Source organism: Triticum urartu, chromosome 1A, assembly GCF_056163025.1.
Source record: "Triticum urartu cultivar PI428250 chromosome 1A, HENAU_Tu73, whole genome shotgun sequence".
Classification (NCBI taxonomy): domain Eukaryota; kingdom Viridiplantae; phylum Streptophyta; class Magnoliopsida; order Poales; family Poaceae; genus Triticum; species Triticum urartu.
Genome location: NC_141873.1, coordinates 579,559,644 through 579,585,537, shown reverse-complemented (window position 1 = coordinate 579,585,537; position 25,894 = coordinate 579,559,644). Strand labels below are relative to the sequence as shown.

The 25,894-nt window shown below is 47.7% G+C and overlaps 1 protein-coding gene across 1 annotated transcript; it reads left to right on the top strand.

Moving 5' to 3' along the window:
* The first annotated feature begins 21,326 nt into the window (after positions 1-21,326).
* LOC125533211 (putative E3 ubiquitin ligase SUD1) lies at positions 21,327-25,111 on the top strand. Its single transcript, XM_087542152.1, has 7 exons — positions 21,327-21,704; positions 22,346-22,861; positions 22,949-23,130; positions 23,214-23,447; positions 24,156-24,307; positions 24,410-24,543; positions 24,626-25,111. The coding sequence occupies exons 1-7, from the start codon at positions 21,342-21,344 to the stop codon at positions 25,109-25,111; spliced, it is 2,067 nt and encodes a 688-aa protein (XP_087398278.1). The 5' UTR covers positions 21,327-21,341.
* Positions 25,112-25,894: the final 783 nt, after the last annotated feature.

Genomic DNA, 25,894 nt, shown 5'->3' with positions numbered 1-25,894 from the left:
CGTTAAGGGACACTCTCGATATGCAACGATTGAAGGTGCTATGAAGACTCTCATCTTCTGCATTCTTCATGGCAAATGCTTCAACGCACAGGATCTCTTCATCCGTCAACTTGCAGCGTCTGCCTCAGAATTGTTTGGATTAAAGTTCTATGCTCCTTGGGTTATGAGGCTGATCAAGCTTCACTCTGCAATCTCCTATCAACCCTCAGCCCGCAACCATAGGATATTTTTGCCAGATGTGGACACATCTGCTGAAGCAATATATCCAGAGCCTGCCAAGCAACCATTAAGTCTTCAGAATGCAGAACACCAGAGCTTCACTCAAAATATTGAAGGTGTTGAAGCTCTCTCCCGAGTGTATCCAATGGTTGGCACCACACGTGCCCCTGCATCAACTGAAGCCACTAACAGCACAGCTGCAAAGAGACCCAAGAAGCGCGCTCGTGCACTCAATGACCGAGAGCTTCTTGTGGCTCTCCACCAAAAGCATGATAGGCATCACGACTGGCTCAAGAGGCAGATGAGAAGCATCATGCAAGACGTCAATCGCATCAGAAATCTGGCAACCAAGAATGCATTTATGGCACACGAGACCTGTCGCCGCACTTGGAAAGGCCTCACCATGATGAGCTCTGAAGCTGACCTGCATGAGGATGGCTTCAAAGAGAGATTCAAATTTGACTCCACGCCTCCAAGAAGAGCTGTGATGCGAAGCACACCATCACTTGAAGAGTCAGAGTTCTCTTCTTCTGCTGCCACCGTGTCTGCCCGGATTATTGAAGAAGAAGAAGACGACGCGACATCATCTCCACCTGCTTCAACACGCGTCGAATCTGCACCAAGCTCGTCTGCACCGCCACCAAACAACTCCACCGACCCTGCTGCGCCTGGGAACGCGTAGAAACCTCTATGTCTTCAAACCTTTTTGGTCATCACTGACAAAAGGGGGAGAAGCATATGATGTTTATAGTCTTCAAGCGGGTCACTATGGGCGGGTGCCTTCATACTTTGCTACATTTTGCTTCGTGCTTACAACTCCCTTTTTTGCTACATTTGCTTCATTGAGTTGTAACACTTAGCCTTGATGGTCGTCTGCTACCTGTTTGTCACTCCGTTTTGCGAAGATAAATTCCGCATGTGCGACGATAAATTCCGCACTCATCTCATTCTGCAGACGTCCATTTTCCATTATGCATGTCATTATCTTCATATACTTTCACATGCATAGTGGATTGTCATCATAAGTTGAAGTGGATCTCCACAAGTACAACCTACCATGTGCATTTGCATTCAAGAAGCAAATTACTTATATGCACATCTTCAGGGGGAGCCCTTGCAACTTATGAAGACAATTCCTTTACAATTTCACAAATTATGTTCCCCGTTGAAAACTTCAACTAGTTTGTCATCAATCACCAAAAAGGGGGAGATTGTAAGTGCATCTAGTGCCACCCCTAGTTGGTTTTGGAGTATTGACGACAAACCTAGTTGAGGGACTAATGTGTTTGTGAGAATTGCAGGAAAACACAGGTAGAAGTCCCTTGTTGATTCGGTTTTACTACCAGAGATGACCCCTAAAAATGTACGAAGACATTGAAGACAATGGTGGTTTATGAAGATATTCATATTGAAGACAATGACATGAGAAGACTCCCTATGAAGCTTATGGAACTCGAAGACTTAGATCCTTCGTAGTTTCATTTCATTTATGTTGTGTCGTAGGAACCACCGTACTGTTAAGTGGGGTCCAAGAGAACCAGACAGAATGACTGAAGTGATGCCTAACTCAAATCCTATGTCTTCGAGCGAAGACTATGAGAGCAAATCTTGTCCAGAGTCAGACAAGTCAGCTTTACTTGTAGCCAAGTAAAGTTGCCGTGTGAGTTCAAAATTCGACCGTTGGTACACGTGTCAGTTCCTTAGTGACCCAGGGTCATTTCGGACAAATCAGGTCGGGTTGCCAAGTGGCTATAAATAGTCCACCCCCACAACCATAAACGGTTGGCTGCTCAGATTTCAGTGCACGGCTTTTGTCATTTGAGAGCAACCCACCTCGAAGCCTTTGAAAGAAAAATTCCTAGTGAGGAGAAAAGCCCTAACCACCCAGAGCCAGAGTAAATTGGGCATCACTTAAGTCTTCTTGTCTGTGTGATCTGAAGACTTATTACACTTGAGGACTGTGCATCCTCCCGACGGTTAGGCGTCGCGTTCTGAGCATCCAAGAGACATTGTGGATTGCCAGTGAATGAAGTCTGTGAAGGTTTGGGAGTCTACCTTGAAGACTTACCAGAGTGATTGGGCGAGGTCTGTGTGACCTTAGCTCAAGGAGAAAACGGTGAGGACTGGGTGTCTTGGACTAAGTGTCCTTGACTGGGTGTCCGGGACTGTGTGTCCTTTGGTTTAAATACCTAGCCGCTCCAACCAGACGTACAGTTGTCACAGCAACTGGAACTGGTCCAACATATCATTGTCTTCAACGAGTCACTGGTTTCATCTTCACTTCCTTTGACTTACTGTTATTCATTATGAAGCCATTGCATGCTTGCTTTATCTTTTGTCTTCACAACGTGAATGTATGATCTGTTTGGCTTCATAACTTCTTCCTACCTGATCCTTATTACACTGAAGCTGTTTGTCATTGTGCTTTCACTCTATTGAATACCTGACCATGGCTGGCCTAGTGTAATCTAACTTCCGCTGCATAGTAATAGGCATAATCTTCACTGTATGTCTTCATAACTCCCACGTTTTGAAGACTTTCATAAAAATCGCCTATTCACCCCCCCCCCCCTCTAGTCGATATAACGCACTTTCACAAACTATAGTTTGAAAGAAACAAATATACCATAAGATTTACCTGTAGGAGGGCAAGGTTTCCGACCGGCCAAGTAAATTTTGTATGATCTGATAAGGTCTTTGTGATTCCTTCAACGCAAACGCGTAAAGTAAACACGTTCCAATTATATGCTTTGATGGCCTCCACATCGTGCACTAACTTGTAATAAGCATTAGGAACTTCTTTCGTGGACTGCGGTGCAAGAACCGTGCCTAGAAGAACCAGAACAATTCTACGGAGAAAATCATCATCGTACGTGCCACTGCCAATGATGTTCTCAATCAGCTCGTCTATCATCATTTCCCTCGTATTGGAATCTAGAAAGCGACTAGGCACCTTCACCTTCACCTTTAACCCCCCCTTTTCCTACGCTTTCATGGCATCTTTGCCCTTATTCTGTAGCCCGAAAATGTCAAACACATCTTCGGTGCGCAATGATATCGCACCGTTTTTTGATGGCATGATGAACCTTTTTCTGTCCAACGCATACGATTTAATAATGAACTTGAGCAAACATTTTCGCATGAGCACACTAGGAATCATCAGCATTTTTTCAGGACTAGTGCTTGCAAAACGCTTTTTCTGCCTAGAGTTTAGTTTGCTGACCAAGAGACACCACTTCTCAACTGAACAAAAAATCTCTCCGTACTCCACCGTCGCTAGGAATAGGAGCAAAAATAATGTTAGCTACTTTATATGGGTACATGATAAACATGATGAATGCATAGTACCTCGTGCCATGGGATCAGGGCCGGCCCTGGGGGACGACGGCGCGGTGGCGTTGGTGGCAGATGGCGTCGGTCGCAACCTGTAAATAAAATTGCAAGAGGTCATAAATAATACTTTGAGGTGTTTCGACTAGAACAGGAAGGTGTTTTAAGATGCCATAGTATCTTTTATACCGTGGTTTTTCTGCTGTATATACGTACAAAAACTGAATTAGGATCAGTTGTCATGCATGCATAATTATTACCAAAACTATAGCAAAACTACAATAAAGCCAAACACTTTGGTGGTTTATAAACCATGATTTTTCTCAGTTTTACCAAAACTACCTAGGCCTTTGGCTTGTGTTCTTATACTACAATTTTGATCGATTGTAAGGCGATGACAAATGAAACTAACTCAACTACACTGAAGGAGCTACATGACCGGGCTAATTAGCGTCTGCTAACAGCTGCCGGATGCATGCCTATACGCTCCATGTGCTTGACAAAATAGTTTTTGAGTGTACTGTATGCTCTCTGGTTGATCGGCTAGCTAGCTTTGCCTGGTGCGTATGTTCGCAATCCAGCCGGGACAAAACTCCTTATGCGTCTATCTTGACTTACTTGGGGGCGTCGGCGTTACGTGGCGACGGGGCCGTCGCGGGCGTCGGGGGCGTCGGCGTGAGGTGGCGTAGGGGGCGTCGCGGGCGTAGATGGCGTCGAGGGAGGCGTTCGCAGATGGCGTCGGGGCCGTCGCGGGCGTCGACGGCGTCGGCGTGAGGTGGCGTCGGGGACGTCGCGGGCGTAGATGGCGTCAGGGGAGGCGTACGCAGATGGCTAGGGTTTGGCGGCGTGGACTGCCGATCGTGGAGGCGGCATGGACTGCCGATCGTGGAGGCGTGGAGGCGGCGTCCACTTGGGCTTTGACCCCCGATGGATATGCATGTATACGCGGGCCTATCCACTAAAAAATTTTCTACGAACACATTCATTAGTTTTTTGTTCTCAATCATTAGTTATATTGATTGATAAATACATTTTTTACTCCGCCAAATGGCACGAGACTTTTTCCACACGTTGGCATCACCGTCGACAGCACCCACACCGATTTGCATATTTTTCCGACGCTCGATGCATTTTTCTAGGATTTTCCCGATGAAAATGCCCTAAAATACTGCCCGAACGTGACGCAACGTTCGTTTTGTGTCCGTTTTTGTTTCAACCTTGCGTGGGGCCCCTACGTAGGCCTTGCCCACATGTACGCACACTTTGGTGCAATTGCATGCGTGCGATCACGTGGACCTTGTGCAACGAGCCTAGTTTCGATCTACCGGAGGGGCGGTTCCCAACTACGATTTTTATTTTACTCCGCCGAATGGCACGATACTTTTTCCACACGTTGGCATCACCGTCTACAGAACCCACGCCGATTTTCGTATTTTTCCGGCGCTCGATGCATTTCCTAGGATTTTCCCTGTGAAAATGCCCTAAAACACTGCCCGGAAGTGACGCGACTTTCGTTTGGTGTCCGTTTTCGCTCAAACCTTGCGTGGGCCCCTACGTAAGCCCTGCCCACATGTACGCACACTTTGGTGCAATTTCATGCATGCGTTCACATGGACCTTGTGCAACGAGCCCGGTTTCGGTCTACCGGAGAGGCGGTTCCCAACTATGATTTTTATTTTACTCCGCCGAATGGCACCACACTTTTTCCACACGTTGCCATCACCATCCACAGCACCCACGCTAATTCTCGTATTTTTCCGGCGCTCGGTGCATTTTCTAGGGTTTTCCAGTTCGAAAATCGCAAAAACACTGCCCGGACGTGACGCAACATCCGTTTTGTGTCCGTTTTCATTCCAACCTTGCGTGGGGGCCTACGTTGGCCGTGCCCACATGTACGCACACTTTGGTGCAATTACATGCATGCGATCACGTAGCCCCAGTGCAACCAGGTACTTCTCGGTCTGCCGAGGAGGGGGTTCCCAACTACGTTTTTTTTTTCTACTCCGTCAAACGTCACGACACTTTTTCCACACGTTGCTATCACCATCCACATCACCCACGCCAATTCTCGTATTTTTCGGCGCTCGGCGCATTTTCTAGGGTTTTCCAAGTCGAAAATCGCAAAATCACTGCCCGGACGTGACGCAACGTCCGTTTTGTGTCCGTTCTCGTTCCAACCTTGCGTGGGGGCCTACGTTGGCCGTGCCCACATGTACGCACACTTTGGTGCAATTGCATGCATGCGATCACGTAGCCCCAGTGCAACCAGCTACTTCTCGGTCTGCCGGGGAGGGGGTTCCCAACTACGGTTTTTTTCTACTCCGTCAAACGTCACAAAACTTTTTCCACACATTGCCATCACCATCCACAGCACCCACGCCAATTCTCGTATTTTTTCGGCGCTCGGCGCACTTTCTAGGGTTTTCCAGGTCGAAAATCGCAAAAACACGACCCGGACGTGACGCAACGTCCGTTTTGTGTCCGTTTTCATTCCAACCTTGCGTGGGGGCCTACGTTGGCCGTGCCCACATGTACGCACACTTTGATGCAATTGCATGCATGCGATAATGTACCCATAGTGCAACCATTTACTTCTCAGTCTGCCGGGGAGGGGGTTCCCAACTACGGTTTTTTTCTACTCCGTCAAATGTCACGACACTTTTTCCACACGTTGCCATCACCATCCACACCATCCACGCCAATTCTCGTATTTTTCCAGCGCTCGGCGCATTTTCTAGGGTTTTCCAGGTCGAAAATCGCAAAAACCCTGCCCGGACGTGACGCAACGTTCGTTTTGTGTCCGTTTTCGTTCCAACCTTGCGTGGGGGCCTACGTTGGCCCTGCCCACATGTACGCACACTTTGGTGCAATTGCATGCATGCGATCACGTAGCCCCAGTGCAACCAGCTACTTCTCGGTCTGCCGGGGAGGGGGTTCCCAACTACGGGTTTTTTCTAGTCCGTCAAACGTCACGACACTTTTTCCACACGTTGCTATCACCGTCCACAGCACCCACGCCAATTCTCGTATTTTTCCGACGCTCGGCGCATTTTCTAGGGTTTTTCAGGTCGAAAATCGCAAAATCACTGCCCGGACGTGACGCAATGTCCGTTTTGTGTCCGTTTTCGTTCCAACCTTGTGTGGGGGCCTACGTTGGCCGTGCCCACATGTACGCACACTTTGGTGCAATTGCATGCATGCGATCACGTAGCCCCAGTGCAACCAGCTACTTCTCGGTCTACCGGGGAGTGGGTTCCCAACTACGGTTTTTTTCTACTCCGTCAAACGTCACGACACTTTTTCCACACGTTGCCATCACCGTCCACAGCACCCACGCCAATTCTCGTATTTTTCCGGCGCTCGGCGCATTTTCTAGGGTTTTCCAGGTCGAAAATCGCAAAAACACTGACCGGACGTGACGCAACGTCCGTTTTGTGTCCGTTTTCGTTTCAACCTTGCGTGGGGGCCTACGTTGGCCGTGCCCACATGTACGCACACTTTGGTGCAATTGCATGCATGCGATTACGTAGCCCCAGTGCAACCAGCTACTTCTCGGTCTGCCGGGGAGTGGGTTCCCAACTACGGTTTTTTCTACTCCGTTAAACGTCACGACACTTTTCCACACGTTTCCATCACCATCCACAGCACCCACGCCAATTCTCGCAATTTTTTAACCCTCGACGCATTTTCTAGGGTTTCCTAGGCTAAAGTACCCTACACCGATGTCCGGACACACACATTTTCTAGGGTTTCCTGTCTGATTTCGTTCATACCGTGCGTGTAGGACTACATTCGGGATGCACACACAATCGAAAATTTTTGTTCTGTTACATGCATGCAATCACGTACATTAGCGTCCTTACTATTTCATTATGTTTTAGCATATTTTCATGTACAAATTCATCATCAAATCAAAACTCTCGAATGAAATGGACAAAAGAAATTTCACTTAAATTTCATTCAACATAGATAAAATATTTTACATAGTCGAGCGAACTCGATGATTATAAGTTCATACATAAAGTCTACTACTTAGGCTTACAACGACATGACCAAATTAAATAAAAACACAGTAAAAAAACTACTCGTTGTCGCTATCAACGAGGTCAATCACGGCCGGGCCGTCGCCGCCGTCATCGTCGCTGCTGGACCGGTTGGCGAGGTCGTCCCAGTCCACCAGATCGTCGTCGGAATCCTCCTCCTCCGCCGGTGCCTGCTGCCACTCCGCCGGCGCCTGCTCCCACTCATGCTGCCACTCCGGCGGCACCTGCTGCCACTCTGGCGCCGCCATCGCCGCCTGCTGCGCCGCCGCCGCTGCAGCCTCCGACGCCCGTACGGCCACGTGGTACCCCGGCGTGTCATCCGGATCGCAGTCCTCGCGGAGGATGACCTGCTCCGGCGGCAAGTCTATCCCCGGCGGCGAGGGAGGGGCAGCCGGCGCGGGCTCTGGTGCCGGGTGCACACCGTGGCCGCCGTCACGTCTGTGGCGATCGTGCGGTGGAGGCGGTGCACGAAGACGGCCGCTGCGGCCCGTTAGGTCGGGGGTCTCGCTGGCCGCCGCAAGGCGGAAGGCGGCCATGACCTCCCAATAGTCCTTCCCGCACCAAAACCGCTTCCGGCCTTCGATATTGTGCCGGCCGCCGCTGTGGTTGCGGAGCTCCTCCTCCGTCGCGCCGGGACCCGGCGTCGCGTAGTCGTCCGCGTCGATCTTCCAGTTGCGTGGAAGACGGCAGCCCGGCGGCACAAGGAGGCAGTAGCGGTGGAGCTCCAGCGTCTCCGGCACACCGATGCTCGTCGGCCATGCGCCGGGGACGTCGTCGTCGGCGCCGCCGCCGCCGGTGCTGCTGCTGCCGCGGAAGAACGACATCGGGTGCGGGCAGGCGGCGACGGGTGTCGGTGGGACGGGTGTGGGCGGGGGCGGGGGAGGAGGCGGGCAGGCGACAGCACGGTGGGACGGGCGTGGGCAGGGCGTCGCCATTTTATAGCGGGGCGGGGCGGGGCGGGGGAGGAGGCGGGCGGGCGGCAGCGTGGCTATTAACGCCTGCGCGTTAATGACCGCGCGGCAGGCGAGGCGACGCTTTGACCGTCGGGCGCCGCGAACGACGGGCCGGTCGGGTGGCAGGCCAGGCGACAGCGGCAGCGGCGGCGCGGCAGGCGAGGAGCCGACAGCGACGGCAGGCAGCAGCGGTGGCGTCCGGCAGGCGCGGCGGCAGGCGGCAGTGGAGGCGCGGCATGTGAGGAGACGACAGCGGCGGCAGCGGTGGCGTCCGGCAGGCGGCACGTGCGTGCAACCGCCTACGTGCATGCGCGCCTCGGGCGCCGTGATTGGCGGACGGGTGCGGGCTGGCGTGGGGTCGGGGGACGTGGGCGGGCGGGGCCGCGATGGGTGCGGCGCGACGCGTTGACTGCGGGGACTGCCGCTGTGATCGCGGGCGGGCACGTCTGCATGCCTGCCACGTCATCAGGCGCGTGCGGCCGGCCGGTTTAATTTTTTTTCCCTCCCGGGCGGGCGGGCTGTATTCATATACGTATTGCTTCACCTATTTTTTTTTGCGGGCGGTCGGGCCGGCGGGGGAAGCTTTTTCAAAATATGCCCATCCTGCCCTCTGTTATGAAGAGGTATTGGGTAATCTCGGCCGTCCTTGTGTTTACCAGGGGCGGGCCCATAGTGGTACAGAGTGTGCGGCCCACATAAGGCCCATAAAATTTGGGGTCCCAAATTTTTATAGGCCTAATATGTATATTTTTCAGGAAAAAAATGCTATTCCTGGGCCTGGGCCGCTAGCGTCCACGACTCCGCGTGAGTCTAGGCGCGAGCCAGGCCGCTGCTCGATCTCAGGCGATCCCACGCTGCTCGAACTCAGGCGATCACACCTTGTCCCAGGGATCGTCACACCTTCAAAAGAAAAAGAAAAACGGGATCTTCAGGACACGAGTCTATCGCCGTCTGATTGCTAGAATTGTGATCACTAACACAAACCCTCGCGCACAACGACTCTTACATATCGGCGCCGCCGTCACCTGGTTGCCACATCGCCATCTACCAGTCTCTCCGCAGCACCGGCAGCGACGCAGCGTCTCGCCGATCCATCACCCAATTGCAAGTAAGCTCCATTGATCCAGCCTCCTTGCTCTTATTTTCTACCCCATCCATGCTGCTAGTGCTGGGGACTTACGGGAGAGAAACTATTGAGGAAAATTTGCATTCAGATCTTTTCCATACAAACACTCAGATTCATTGACAGAAAAAACATAAACAAATTAGTATGTAACTACAGAGGACTTACGGAAACTACGGTCTACAGCGCAAGCTGTTCGTACTTTCAGCGCTTCTAAAAATTTATAAGACATCAGTAAATTTATTATTAACTTAGTTTCTAATGCACCGTTGAACCATTTTATTCATCCTCTACCCATAAATATACCTGCCGTATCCACGTAACATAGGTAGTCAGATCGATCGCAAAACAGCGATCGCGTCGCCGTTGCTACAGCCTACAGGAGGATCGATCGCCGATTTGGCGACAGTCCTCAGGCAGCCCCTCGATTGGAAACATTATATTATATCCTCAGGCAGCCCCTCGATTGAAAACATTATATTATATACAATTATATATTATAATTAGTTTGTTGCGGGATACATATATACATTATAATTGCTCGTGAGTTCATTTTTTGTAGTGTGATAGGGCCTCATTTTATACTTTCGCACAGGGCCCTGGATTTTGCCGGCCCGGCCCTGGTGTTTACAGGGGGTCTACCAAAGCGGAAGTGCTATATATTTACTTGGTGCAATACTTGGTGCCAAATAAATAAATGAGTTCATAGAAACAAAAATACGGTCCAAAGTGTGAAGAACCGAGTACGTGAACCACCATAGTGATTTGGGTAAACCTACAGGCATATGAAGAGGCACATGAGAGTTAGCTTCTGCTTAGAAAGTTTAAAGACCAACTATAAAGGGAAATGATACAAAGATGTACAATTACTATTTTAACGCCTCGTCATGCATGAAATGAATGAAAATTGGAAATATGCAAATTAGTGACAACATACTTGCCATCCAACCCAAATTGCGTCCTCCTTTGATTTGAAGTCGCCCTCCAGGTTACCAATAGTAATTTGTTGTTGTGCTCACTTGGCCATGAATGAGATTGTATCCATACACGTCCATAGTAACAACAAGCCCAAAGTAGCTACCCGCATTTGATTACAACTAATGGTCATGCAAAATGTTAGAAAAACAGAACAACAGGCTAGGGAACTCACATAAGGGTTGTCCCTCTCATATCCTGATCCAAGTACATGTTCATACCATGTCTGAAGGTAAAAGGAATAATCCAAAATGAGTATGCAACAGAAATGTTCTTGATTAGGTGGCCATTATTCAATAGTAAGATGAAATCCATCTCGTATGCAAAACATGAAAAAAAACATATATGTCTTGTGTGTGAGGCGAGTGTGTACGTGTGTATGTAGACACGTATTTTAAATTCTATATCAAAGTGTTCACCTGTTTGCTGGTTCGAAGAAACGGGCCTCCTTGAATTTGAGGTGCTAGGAAAATGAGATAGACAGCAAGGATATGTGTACCTAGACTAAGTGAAGACATCATGCATGAGATGAGCGAGTGCATGTAAAGAGTAGTTTGCTCGTGTGATAAGCTCTTTATATAGATGGATTTCTAGTGAGCATTTATTGAGGAAATTTTGAGAAAATCTGCATACATATATGCTCATAGTATATGGACATTTATTAAGGATGTTTTGAATAGAAAATCGACATAAATATGTGATGAGTAATACTATATGAACATTTATTAATCAATTCTGAATAGAAAAATCTGCATAAATATGTGCAAGAAACATGTGATCATTCATTAGCAAAGATATGAACATATATATGGACAAAGTAGCTATATGATCATTTATTAAGTGAGGTCCCTTCATCTTTTCACTATGAAAGTTACCATCCTCACGCTGTGGCAAACACCATAGTTGGAGACGGTTAGGATCAACCCACTTCAGAAAGGATCTATTCACGACACAACTACTGCATAATGGGCTATATAAAGTCAAGGCTTTCAAAAGAAAGGCGAGGCTTTCAAGATGGGCTAGAAAATCCCGCGATGAGAAGGCCTATGTCTTAGGAAGCTTCGGGCAGAAATCTCCACACACCACGAAAAGGTAGGTATTCTTAGGCAGCCCTAGAATAAGGTACGTCTTGGCAAGCATCTAGGAAGGCCCGTCTAGCATAGGGGGCCTATCTGAGGCATTCATCTCATATAGAAGCGAATGCATGGAACAAAATGTAAAAGAGAAGTTTGCTCCTTGCGTGAGTTCTTTAGATATATCCTTTTCTAGTAATCATTTATTGAGGGAAATTTGAGAGAAAAGCTATATTAATATGCACTCTTAGTATATGAAAAGTTATTAGGAAGATCAAGATAGAAAATCTACATAAAATGTGGAGAATAATATATAAACATCTACTCCCTCCGTAAAGAAATATAAGGGTGTTTAGATCACTAAAATGGTAATCTAAACGCTCTTACATTTCTTTATAGAGGAAGTATTAATGAAGATTGATAGAAAACGTGCATACCGTGTGAACAGTTATTTAAGGAGTATTACAAAACTACCTATCTGGTCCACTCCATCTGAGTGGTTACGACTATGTTAGCTGGAAAATGATCCACGCAAGGCGGTTGGGCTTTGAGCAGTATCGCGTATCCGTTCAAGCTGAAAAGCTGACTCCAAATGAAAAAATTTGGAGGTTGTCAGGAATTTTGTGATTGCCTCTTTCGGAGTAAGCTTCAACATATGAAACACTCTCAAATTCTGGCAAAGCAATTATCTTGGCGGCTTTAGATCCAAATTTGCCAGAAAATGTTTGCGAGTTTGAGTTCTGCTAAATGTTAGACCTGCCAATAAACTGGGGACGCCAAATTTTAGGTCAAAACCAAGCAGCCTTGCATCCTTCGTGGGGATAGAAACTAGAAGAAGTCAAGGCTCCTCAACTCATATATGATTATATACCACTAGCACAAATGCCCATGCGTTGCAACGGAAGATTTTTTTTAGATGCTTCTAGCTCAATAATCATAACTCAAGGCCCTCGAAAATCTCCAGCTCCTCTATTTCAACATGGCGCCTCACCTATATTATCGCCTATCTGCCTTTTTGCCTTGCCTAATAATGCTAGGGGTGGCCACCTAATCGCAATGTGTTTGAGTATTGGTCAGTCCTATCTTGGATCGTAGTATCTGTACAATTTGCATTAGGTAAAAAATTTAATCCATCTTTCAATCTCAAATTCTTACATGGTTTCAATCAAATTTTCCAATATAAAACACCGTAACTCTTTGATTGAAAAAAAATTCTCTACTTTATTGTACCAGTGAAGATGCTGGCCATCCCTATGTCTTTTGTCTTGTGTCGTGTTGGTTCTTGAATCTAGGCATGGCCACGAGGTGGGCAAGGTGGTAGAGTAGGGAAGAACATGGGGGCGCTGCTGAACGGCCTGAATACGTGTCATGTTGGCTGCTAGCTTCACTAACTATCTAAGGCCATTGTGCGCTCATGTTTAAATTAGATGGCGCAGCCAAAAGTGCTCAAGGCCACCACCAGCCATCATGCCGTCGCCGTGTCCAACTTGCATAGGAAATTCAGCTAGTAGTGGCCGCTGCTGCACGTACGTACTCTGCTCCGCTGCCCGACGCTACGCATAGGAGCGCTTCACTGCCCTGCATGTTTGGCTTGGAGGCCAGCGATCGCTTGAAATCACAAAACAAAGATCGCTAGCCCCAGCCGTGCATGTCCCTCCTCCCACACCCTGCCTTTATGTGGTCTCTTCTTTCTTTTTGAGTTGGACTTAATGGGTCTTTTTTAGCTTGTTGATTCTACTACAACTAACGTGTGTATATAAGTTGGTGATATTTAATTTAAAGGAGCGAGGTGGGACTAATATATATTGAATCAGTTCTCTAGAGCAATCTGAATATAGGCCGGCTGGCTATAGCCTTCGTGGCCCAAAGCAGAGGTTTGGAGTTCAATACCTAGGGCCTGTTCGGAGGCTCCCCAGCTTCTCAAAACTCCAGAAAACCAGCTTCTACTCCTTGCTTCTCCTCGCTTCAAGCTTCAGCTAGCGATCCCGGGAGCGTTCGGCTCGATTTGCAGCTTCTCCCGTTGCTGCAGCCCAATTGGGAGGAGATGTGGCCTGTTACGCGTACGTTGGGCCGGCTGGACGCAGCCCAATTAACCAGGTACCGATTCGAGCGAGGCTAGCATAACGCTTCGATCGATCCTTTTCTATTTGACAAGGGGATGCAGCGAAGCGTTTTCTTTAGCAGTGGCAGTTCGCTGTAAATTGAGGGAACTTCACGCTTCACGTTTTGGTGGAGCTGGGCCGGACGTGCTTCTCATTTTTACACTACGGGAACGAGCAGCTTCATGAATTCAGCTTCTCGGGCTTCAACCGTTCTGGACAAATTCATCTGTGAAGTTTTGGAAGCGTGGAGCTGGAGGACATCAGAACAGGCCCCTAGTTAAAACATATATTTCTCACTTTTTTTCATCAAGGTGGCAGGAGCAGGCCCGTCAAAGAAAGGTCGAGGCCCAGCCAGTTGGGTCGTTGCACCTCCCGACTATGTTTTCCCATCGCACGAAAAGACGACCAAAATTTCACGTGAATAGTACCACCTCATTAGATTAAAAAAAGCCTAAATAATAAAATCATTTAAGCGGGACAAAACCAAGAATACCACCTTGCTTTATTAGTAGTATAGATATAGATATAGATATAGATATAGATATAGATATAGATATAGATAGCCTATGTAAAAATACCGTCCTAAGCAAAAGAATCCCCGTCCCTCCCTCCCGTCCCGTCCCTCGCGTCGCCCCTAGGGCGACTCGGGGGAGTCTAGGGTTTTCCTCCGCCGCCACCCCCACCCCCCTCGCCGCCACCGGAGACGACCGCCGGGAAAGCCCGCGCGGGCGCCGGGGAAGGTGGCGGCGGGGTCTTCGGCGCTCCATCTCTCGCGGAGGCCCTCGGATCCAGGGGCGGCGGCCCCTGCTGGCGTGGCGTGCGGCGTGCCTGGGGGTTCGGCCGTGAGGACGGCGAGCCGCAGGTGGTGGCCGAGCGCGGCGCGGATCTTCTCGTGCTTGATCTGGGGATATTACCCCCTCCCTTCCATGCATCCCTTCCCAGTCCCCGGTTTGGCTTTGGATCTTGCCGGACCCACCTCCGGTGTGTTCTGGTGGAGCAGATCGGTGTCCGAGGGAAACCTTGGCCGCCTTGGCTGGCCGGCAGCGGCGACGCCGCCTTTTGGCGCCACTTTCCTTCTTGGGGGCGTTGCTGAGGACACCATCTCTCCACTCCGACCCATGTCCGGGCGAAAGCCCAAGATCCGATGCGGATCGGGCGTCGGCGGCGCCCCGTGCACCGTAACCTTCCTGGAGGCGGCGCCAAGGACATTGGGATCGGATGGGAGGGTCTGCAGGTGAGGGGTGGGGGTGTGCTGCCTCCCTTTCGGTGGAGCGGTGTTTCGTTCTACATATTCTTGGCGGCGGCTCTTGGCGGCATGGAGCAGCGGAGGCTTGGCGTCAGATGTGTGATGACGGACACGCGCAGGAGGTCGACGTTGTCTGGCGTCGTGGTGGCGTCGGCGGCAGCGAGACCGGGCAAGGCCGATGCAGCAGTACAACTCTAAAGATGGATATGTGGCAGGTGGCTGTGGCGGCCTCATACCCGGCAGGCGTCCTGGTTGAGGAGCACGCCGGACTGGTGGGTGCCTATACCCGACAGGCGTCCTGGTTGGGACCTCAGGTCTTAGATGTTAGGTTTGGCTGCAAGGTCTGTTTGGTATTAGGCCCAGACTATCAGCGCCCCTTCATCAGCTAGATAGGAGTAGTGACAGAGGTTGCTCAGATGGTGGTTTTGGTCTTACTGTTGTACGACTTTATAAGGTTTTGTGTTAATAATTAATAAATTGGCCGTATGCATCATCCAGATGCAGAGGCCGGAGGTATTCCTCATTTTCTAAAAAAATGTAAAAATACCGTAGAACGATTTTTCTACGGTTCAGGTTTCAAAAAAACCATAGCCTATGTACGGCTAGTTAAAACATGTGCGGGTATATTTGCTCCCGAGAACGATGAAAATGTTACTGAACTGTCAAAAACAAAGATAAAAGACCAATTACTTAATCAGTACGCGACATTTTTCAAACAGACAAACAGTTTGGTAATTATCCGTCTATAAATCATCTGGCAGTTTGGTGATCATCCTTCTATAAATCATACTAGATGAACATGTCCATTGCATAACTAATAATAATGAAACTCAGAAAACTTCAATCAACTTGATCAGCCGTTCGATCTGCATCCAACGGCCGACATAACCCCTCCACCGGCCTAGACGCCTGTACGGGGTCTCGGTGAGGAACGACGCCGTCATGGGCTACCGTATACAGGAGGGAAGAGGTGGGGTGCAGGATGGGTTACCTGGTGAGGTGTGGGTCATGGCGCGGTGCCGGGGGCAGCTCTGCCAGTTGCTGCTCCACGGCCACCTTCTTCACCACCTCTTCGCCGTGGTCGCTATGACACTGGCTTAGCCAGACGACGAAGTAGACGCTTCCTAGAATGAGCAGCACGATCATTGCAGCCAGCCCAATCACAGCGAAGGCGAGCCCAAGCACCTCCCATGAGTTTGGTGGCCGCGGAGGAGGAGGAGGAGGAAGGGCTTCCCATGTGAGAAGGTCGTGGCCCGCCATTGGTGAGTCGACGTGTGCCGTTGCGATGTACTAAAACTAGAGAGAGAGAGAGAGCTCCTGTTGTGATGTGATGAACTCATGGAGTATAGGTTGTTGACGCCAATGGCGGAGCTATGTCTTTTATCTATGGATGGTAGGCTTATCCGCACTAAAACTTGCTTGAGTAACGTCATTAGTCATTTACTTAACTTTTTCCGTCTACCAGAAGGAGTAGGCAAAAGAATCTATTTCTTTCAAGCTCGGGTTCTTTGGCAAAGGAAAGGGGGTTAGAAAGGTTCATCTAGTTAACTGGCTTGATGTTTGTCAACCTAGAGACCAAGGGGGGTTGGGTGTTACTAATCTGGATATCAAGAATATTAGTCTTTTGTGTAAATGGCTCTGGAGACTTGAGAATGAAGATGGGGATTGGCAGGAGATGATTAGAGCAAAGTATTTGAAGAGGAAAACTTTGTCTCAATGTGAGTCATCTCCTGCCAACTCTCATTTCTGGAATGGTATCATGAGTGTTGAAGATATCTTTTACAATTGTTGTCAGAGAATTGTTGGAGATGGGCGTAAAACTAGATTTTGGGAAGATGCTTGGATCCACAACAAGCCTCTCTGTCAACTTTTTCCTCGCTTGTACAAACTTACTTCACATTACGGTTGCTAAAGCATTTGAACAAGATTTTAACTGCATTAGATTTAGAAGATGTTTATATGGGGAGACATTGGATATGTGGAATGAAGTTCTGGATATGTGCAGTCAGGTTGTTCTGAGTGAGGAACCTGACAAAGTCAAATGGCTTTTGACCAGCTCTGGTCAGTTCTCTGTTAAATCTCTTTATCAATATATTATTGCTAGGAGAGTAGTGTTTCCTTTTAAGTTTCTGTGGAAACTGAAGGTACCTTTGAAAATTAAGGCTTTTATATGGTTAGTTATCAAAGGAAGGATCCTGACCAAGGACAACTTGTGTAAAAAGGCTGGAAAGGCACCAACAAATGTGAATTTTGTGATGCCAATGAATGTATTGATCATTTGTTTTTCACTTGCTCTTTTGCTCGGTTTCTTTGAAATGTAGTTGGGAGTGCTTTGGGAAATCGCCAAACACCCCTGTCATTCTTTGACTTTTGCCAGAATTGGCTTCCTAAGTATATTGGGAAAGATAGAATGGTTATAGCTATTGGTACGACTGCTTTGTTGTGGTCGATCTGGAAAGCAAGAAATAAATCTTGCTATCAAAGTTCTTTACCTAAGGATCCTACTGATATTATCTTCTCCTTATGTTCTGTGTTGGATTCGTGGGGTGTGCTACAGAAAAGAGGGGTGCAAAAAACTTTTAAGGAAGTGACCAAGAGGTTGGCCCAGATAGCGAGGGACGTCTTCAAGCGTGCTTACGGCTGGGGCCCTACTGTACGGAGGCTTTGTTGATCAAGTGTTGATAGATGTAGCATTTGCGATGATCTCTCTTGTTCTTTTGCTATAGCACCTTGTAGATGCAGAGTTTGGTATCTCAGATTGTAGGAGTTTATTTCCCTGATGCAAAAATGTTAGGCAACATATGTAGCGACGGTGCTTTGGAGCGTTCTTTTGTTGTAGCATCCTGTAGGTGCAGTTGAAGTGCCTCAAGATATAGGAGTAGTTTTTCCTTATGCCTATGTTAGGCATCGAAAAAATTAAGTTTGTATGAAACTTGATTTGTATGTTGTGACTCTATTTTCGTAAAAAATGGCGGAGCTATGTTAGGGGGGGGGGGGGGGGGGGGGGGGCGCTGCCCCTCCCCCAGCCTTGGATCAATTCCTCAAGGAAAAGCTGATGAGTTGTGTCCTCCCCCCCCCCCCCCCCCTCCCCTCAGTGGATGGTAGCATGGCATGAGCCGTCACCTCGACATGCATTTTCCCAGGCCTTTTCTTGTTACGGAAACCACTGGGGCTGGCTGAGATGGGAAGGTTTAAGGATTAATCACAAGGTGAATAGAGACACTTGTTATGCGGTGGGAGAAGGCTAGTAGCTTACTGATGTGATTATACTTCCTTTTGGACCTCACTGCTAAGTGTGACTGATTGTGATTGGAACCTGAAAGACCACTGACTTTCTTCCCAAGATGTCACTGAGTCAACCATCCCGATCCCGATCCCACGTTCTAGTCCTCGTCCATCACTGTCTTGTCCATCAGAGAACGGGGCGTCAACTTGTGGCTGGGCAGCTGGGGTAGCTGCCAGCCGGCCCGTGTTCGAGTCTCGGCTCTGACGTGCAGCGCTCGTGGAGTTTCTTCTATAAAAAGACAAACGAGGGTTAGCCCTAGGGTTAGTCTCAATGTCTCGTCCAACACATAGAACCAAAGGAGGACTTCCCTTAGAACAAAAAAAATTGTACATGAGCCGAACAGCAACAAGGGGCTATGCATGTCGCCGTACTATGACAAGACCAACGCGGGCGCGGCGTCCCTCATGCCGGTGCATGCGCAGGCTCGGGATACGTGGCAGCCCATCATTTTCAGCGACGAGAAACGGAGCGGCTTTTTATTTCAGCAATCACGTCTACGGCAACGTCAATGCCAAACATTTTTCGGGGCAAAAGGTCGCATTATACTTCCAGTGGCAGTGGGGCAACAACATACGTACAACGTTACGAGATATTGCCCAAGGTTCGTGTGTTCTGATAGCGAGTTCTATGATGTATTCTCTTGGTGGAATCTACACTCAGAAACAGGCATATTGCAACCATGGCTCGGTGCAAAATGTGCTTAGGTGCCGATGAGGACATGGTGCATGCCTTGATCATGTGTTCTCACGCCCAAAGCTTCTGGATAGAAGCAAAAGATTGTCTAGGAGTCAAGTTACTGGATCTATATCCAAATACCTGGTGCAAGGATATTCTATGCAACACATAGATTGCAGAGGTGGACCGGGCGAAAATTGTTACCATCATGTGGGCAATATGGTCTTCGAGGAATAATATTACAAATGATAGGGTAGGCCTAAACCCGGTTCAGTCTCTGAGACATATCATAGAGACTTTAGCATGGCTGGAGCTCCCGTTGGAACAAACCAGGATACTTCCTGATTATGGTTGGCGGCCTCCTGAGCATGACCGTGTTAAAATTAATATGGATGCGAGTGTATCAAGCATTGAAAACAAGAGTGGAGCAGGAGGATTGGCAAGAACTCCTACTACATTCATCGCTGCCTGGAGCAAGCTGATATCATTGACCCACTTATTGCATAAGCTTTAGCTATGAGAGATGGGGTGACCTTTGCGAAGCTCCATGGTCTTTAGCGAGTGGTTATGGAAGTTGACTGCTTAGAGGTGATAAATCTCTAGGACTCGCGACATTTCTCGCGCTCTCTTGTAGCACCTTTACTTGTAGAAATTGAAGGACTAGCCTCATCGTTTCTTTCTTTTGTTACTCAACATGTATCGAGAAATCCCAATAATTTGGTGCACTTGTGTGCAAAATATGCATGCACACTTGAGGTGTCTGATTCTTGGATGGACTCCCCCTAGTTTCCTCGTGACCGGCATTATGGTTGATCACGCTGGAGCTGACATTGGTTGAATAAAGTCCTAAGTTTCCCGCAAAAGAAAAGCGTACAACTTTATATTTGTAAAAGAAAACATTTTTTTGGAGGTTGTCATGAATTTTGTGATTGCTTCTTTCAGAGGAAGCTACAACATATAAAACACCCTCAAATGTTAGCAAAAGCAATTGTTTTGGTGACTTACCGAAAAAGTCTTTCGCCCCGCTTTATATATAAAGCACACAGCCAAACCGATACAAATTGATGAGGGAAACCTCTTACAAAGCAGATCAAAGATAGAACAAGATTACAAGAGTGCCCACACTCCATCAAAAAACAGATCCAAATTTGCTAGAATGTTTGCGATTTTGAGTTCTGCTAAATGTTAGACCTGCCAATAAACCGGGGACGCCAAATTTTGGGTCAAAACCAAGCTACCATGCCTCCTTCATGAGGATAGAAACTAGAAGAAGTCAGGGCTCCTCGATTCATATAATGACATAACTTATGCATGGCTAGTTAAAAGATGTGCGAAGATATTTGCTCCCGAGAAAGATGAAAATGTTAAATGTTACTTAGCTGTAAAAAAAGACCAATTACTTAATTACCACGCGACAATTTTCAAACATACGGACAGTTTGGTTATTATCCGTCTATAAATCATCTGGCAGTTTGGTGATTATCCTTCTATGAATCGTGCTAGATGAACATGTCCACTGCATAACTAATGAACTTCAATCAACTTGATGAGCCGTTGGATCTGCATCCAACGGCCACGTAAGCCCTCCACCGGCCTACACACTCCCTCACACCCCCACCGCCCTACACAGAAGCTTCCCGAAGGAAAGGCTAATGGCCGCGGCCGCCACCCCTTCGCCGGAGACGGCGCTCCTACCGGCGGACGACCCCGGGCACGACGCCGACAAGGAGGAGGAGGAGGAGTGCCGCATCTGCCGCCTCCCCGCCGAGGCGGACCGCCCCCTGCGCCGTCCCTGCGGCTGCCGCGGCAGCATGAGGTTCGTCCACGACGACTGCCAGCTCCAATGGATCGCCCGCCGCCGCAAACTCCCCCGCTGCGAGGTATCCTCTCTCTCCTCCCCACCCCCTTCCCGGTAGGTAGGGTTTCCATTTCATATTGTCGGTGTGGTACTGGTATACGCGCGCTTAATTCATTCTCTCTCTTTTTCAATCTCGTCTAGATTCATCCTGATTAGCATAGATTTCAGTAGCAAAATTTACTAGATGCTATGTGTATGTAATGCTGCATTGCCAATCTACATGATTCCCCGATGAAAATATCCCTCTCTGCAATGTAATACGTTCCTGTCTGTCATATTGTTGCTGTTGTGGTACTGCTGAATTCTTTTTCCAGTTCCAGCTCCATTTCGATGTGATGCCGACGCTGACGCGCACGACCATTCTTTTTATCATCGCAGGTGTGCAGACGCCGCATCTCCACCCGGCCTCTCTACGCCGCGGACGCCCGGCCCCCGAGAGGCTGCCCGTTTCAGAGCTCATGGCGGGTCTGCCCAGCAAGCTCATCGGGCTCCTGCTCCCCCTCTTCTTCGCCGTCTGCATCGTCCGGGAGTTTGTCGTTCCGCTCACCACCCGCTGGACGTGGCGCCTCGCGCTCGCCACCAACTTTGCTCAAGCGCGCCACCTGCTCTCCCTGCGCCTATCCATGGCCTCATGGACCTGCATCCCTGCTTCAGCTGCATTCTGCTTGCAGTTTGCACGCTTGGTTGTGCCATTTGCTGTAGCTCCATTTGCGCGCTGGGTCGCACGCCTGCTAGCTCAGATGCAAAGCCAGGCCCAGGAGCTTGGGTTATTTGAGAGATTGCAATTCCTTGCGATGTCTGTTGTCGAAGTTTCCTTGGTGGTATGATTGCTGCTTCTCAACCAATATCCTACATATGTCTACTACTTATATTTGTTTATTTGTTCTGATGCTTACCGTTATTCGGTGAATGATAAGATTTTCTAGCTTCTCATATCGTAGTAAAGCACCTTTCAAAGGTTTTTCCTGATTTTGTATTTACAGTTGGTCATCGCGCAATATGGCCTTTGTTAAAAGTCTATCATCATGGATGTGTCCAGAATATTGCAAGGAATAGTAGCAAGACTTAAATGATGGTTACTTGGAAGAAATTAGTATGGGTTGTTCTATAGAATAATATGACAATGTTCAACTCTTTGCTTCTTTTCCTACCCTGCAATTGTGCTTCTGTCCGTTGGTCAGGATTGATACACTGGTGGGAGGACTACTCCCGAATATAGATGTTTGATTTCTTCTGGTTATTATTTCAGGTGCACCGCTGAAACTGCCTAAGCTTGTTCTTTTCGAGCTTTAGTTGCTATGCTAATTTAGTATCTTTTTGTTACCTTCTTAATTTAATCTTGTTTATCTACAAGGCTGTAGACTTGTAGCTTAGTTGTTGTGTCTTTCTGGAGAATGAGTGCCTCAAATTTTTTCTGCTAGCTTATTTCTAGAATGATCTAACAGTATACTTGTCTAATCAGGTGGTAATAGTTGACGTGGCCCTTGCTTGTATTCTTTGTTTTCTCCCATTCTGTCTGGGAAGGATAATCCTATGGTCGAGATCGTGTCTTGATGTTTCCAATGTGGATGAAACCAATTGTTACACTTCAACAGCTTCCACCCTTCTAAGTGGATATGGACTTATGTTAAAGGTGGGTGCAACTTTTGCTGGGGCGCATACTTTGTATCTCTACTTGAGAGGCAAGCGCCTTGTGATTGCAATTTTCTGTAGAAGTCTGCATGCTATATTCTTCAGAGGGATCGCAAATTCAACCACTCTTGCCAATGATTCTCTTAATATGCTAAAAAATGGGATAATAGACCCATTGTTCTTCGGCTGGTCGCTTGATATCTGCACTACGAAATTGTTTGGTGTAACAATGTCTCAGAGGTTCAAATTGCTGATTGCTTCATCTTTTGCTTCTGCTTCCCTTCATTGGCTTATCGGAATCTCCTTTTTGAATCTACGCCTCAGATTATCAAGATTTCTTCACAAGGTATTTATTATATTATATGTATATGTGGTCTCATCATGTCAATAGTGACACAGAATAGAGTTCACGTGTTGTATTTCTTGTGAGTAGATATTGGGGCCAGGAGTGGCCACTCCCTTTCTCAGCGGTACTGTTTCCCAACCATTCTACACATTTTATCTCAAGAGGCTTGCTGGTCTTTTTCTCGAAAATATCTTTATTGTTCTCGTCATTTCTGTTCCTATCAATATTGTTGATCTATTGGCACCAACGGTGTTCCCTCTAGAAATCCCGTAAGTATTCAATTTGTGTTCTCCATCTGATGTATTTGCCGCTTGCCACTCAAAATATTAATTTTACTATTTGTGAATCGTAGCTACTTCGATCATCCTGCTAGGGGCACATCAGTTTGGCAAGGGCCACTAAACTTTACAGAGTCACTTTCTGGTGTTATTCATATGAGGTATCTCATTGGCAAAATAGTCGTATACCTTGAGCCTCTAGTGGAGAGGGTAATGGGTTATTGGTTTGTTACCACTGGACAGCCTCTTGGGAAAAATGTTGCGGCAAAAGACCAGTATGGTAGCAGCAATGATGCTAAGGATGATTGGTAAACCCTGACACTTCCATTCATTCAGGAACTGCAGACTCTGCACTAATTTTACCCTTTGTAGCCTGACTGAATCTGCATTCACTTTAAAATTTGATCCATCTTTTGCTTTGATATTGTTTTGCTGTTCACTGTTTGTTTGGGCTTCCGTTCTGGTGGATAGACAGTAGTTTTGGCATGTTCATCATTTTTTATTTATTTTTAGTAAAATTTTGCATATGAAAAACTTGCAACTTGGGTCTCTGTGCATTCTGACAATTTGGTGCTTATGATAGTCCATATATTAAAACTGCACCATATATAGTCCATAGCTATAACACATGCAGTGTGGTTCAAGTAGGTTGTAGGTTCCAGAAGTAGAAGATTGCATATTTGGATCCTCAAACTTGTATAAGCGAACCAAGTGAGACACTGAGATCCAAATAAGACTTTTCTGCCTGACGTGGCTTTTGTATGGGCGCTATGGATCATGTGAAAAGGGCTCTTCGAGAAGCAAATAATGTTTACCTTTGTTGCATCATTGGCCTGTCAGTTTTATTCTGAACACTGAAAAAAAGCAATGTTTAGTTTTCGCCTAATCTATGTTTAGTTGATACATTAGTCTGCTATTATTGTTTTACCAATCGATCAATTGAAGTTCTGTCCAATTCTGGAGCTGTTGGTCGTGAAACTTTGGCAGATATTTACCCTTCTTGCACATTGCACCAGGAGACTTGCTGCTGTTCTAACAATGCCGCGAGCGGTCCTAGCATGGTTGACTGCTGTGATATTGAATTCTGCTGTGCTTTTGCTTCCAGTCTCAGTTGGGCAGGCATTGCTGTTTGCCATTCCTCAACTACCAGTTGGACTGAAGTCCAACGGTAAGCAACAGTTCAGAGATGATCGTTGGACTTTCTTTTTTGCAATGGAAGTAAAATCGTTTGTTTTGCCTGGGCTTACTCGTGCAACTCTCTTTCTTGTAGATCTGTTTTCTATCACTGTTGGACTCTGCATCATATCAACCATCACCGCCGCCTGTAGAGATTTATCTACCCACGTGATTTCGGGGAAAACATGCCTTCTAGCTTTGCAGAGGCATCTGCTTGTCTGCATATGGGTGAGGAATTTAAGCTACTCATTTACATATTCTTCTGTTTTAGGCTACAGCTGAGTAACATGATTGTGTCTAATGCTGCCAGAGCGTCGTCATTCCACTCCTGACCGGTTTGCTGGTCGATCTATCGCTGATATCGCCCTTCTTCGTCGGTTCTGACGATGAATTCCCAGCCACGAGCTTTTTCCGCACTTGGCTCCTGGGGTGCATCTTTAAGCAACTATGGATCAAGTGCTTCGTTGACAAAAGGTGGAAGGCAAAAATCGACCGGGCGAAGGAAGATCTCTCCTCGGAGCTCAGGCCAATGTGGTGGTTCTTTCAGGAGGTATGCATGCCCGTCGTCGCGAGGCTGCTCGCCGCCCTGGGTGTCCCCTACGTTCTCGCCAGGGGCGTCTTCCCTGGACTGGGCTACTCCGCCGACATGAACTCGACGGCCTACCGCTTTGCGTGGTCGGGCGGCCTTGGTGTCTGCATGCTCTGCTGGCTGACCAAGGCGCTGTGTGCCGTGCTCCATGATTCCATCAAGGACGACCGGTACGCGGTCGGCCGGAGGCTGGAAGACGTGGAATGAAGACGGGAGCTGAATTCAGACCCTCTTCTGCCAGTTATTTTTGTTAATTCAGACAGGGACCTGAATAATTAAGGGCGGGGTGATTGACTGTACAGGGAACATTACTTGACAGGACGGATTCGATTGAGATGGCCCAAGATAGATAAATTTCGAGCGAAATTTGTAGATAATATCAACTCATTTTCCCATGTGGAATTTTGAGTGTTTGTGCTGGCCGATCGCTTGTTCGTTGAATCATGATTTATGCATTTCCCAGCCGACAACTTTGTTAGTTCACATACTACATCTGTTTGGATGGATGGCCTTAGTTTTTTAGCAGTGCTGAACTGCTAGTTCCTTTCGCGAAAAATGACGAGTAATCTGCAGGTGCAAAATTTTGGTTCGGGTATCCTAATGTACTGCAACTTAGTGGTTCGCCATAGAAGCACAAACTGTGGAGAATTCTACCGATGATGGTCTTCCATTTCCGTTCCTACCAATGATGTATAATTCTACCAATGATGGTTGGCCATAGAATTCTACCAATGTGGGTATCCTAACTAATGTCTGAGCACAACATTAGACAATACAAGTCACAAAGCAGAAGTACTGAGCACAAAATCAATCGAGTCAGGGGCCTCAGCATGAATGGACAGTGATTCATTCAAGGCACTCGAAGTCAAAGGTACTACCCCCAAAAGCTCGGCACAGCAGATGTACTAAGATGATCCATCCATCAATCAAAGTCGACGAATCGTCTCATGGTCAAGCCTACTAGCTAGTCGAACATGAAAATAAAGCGCA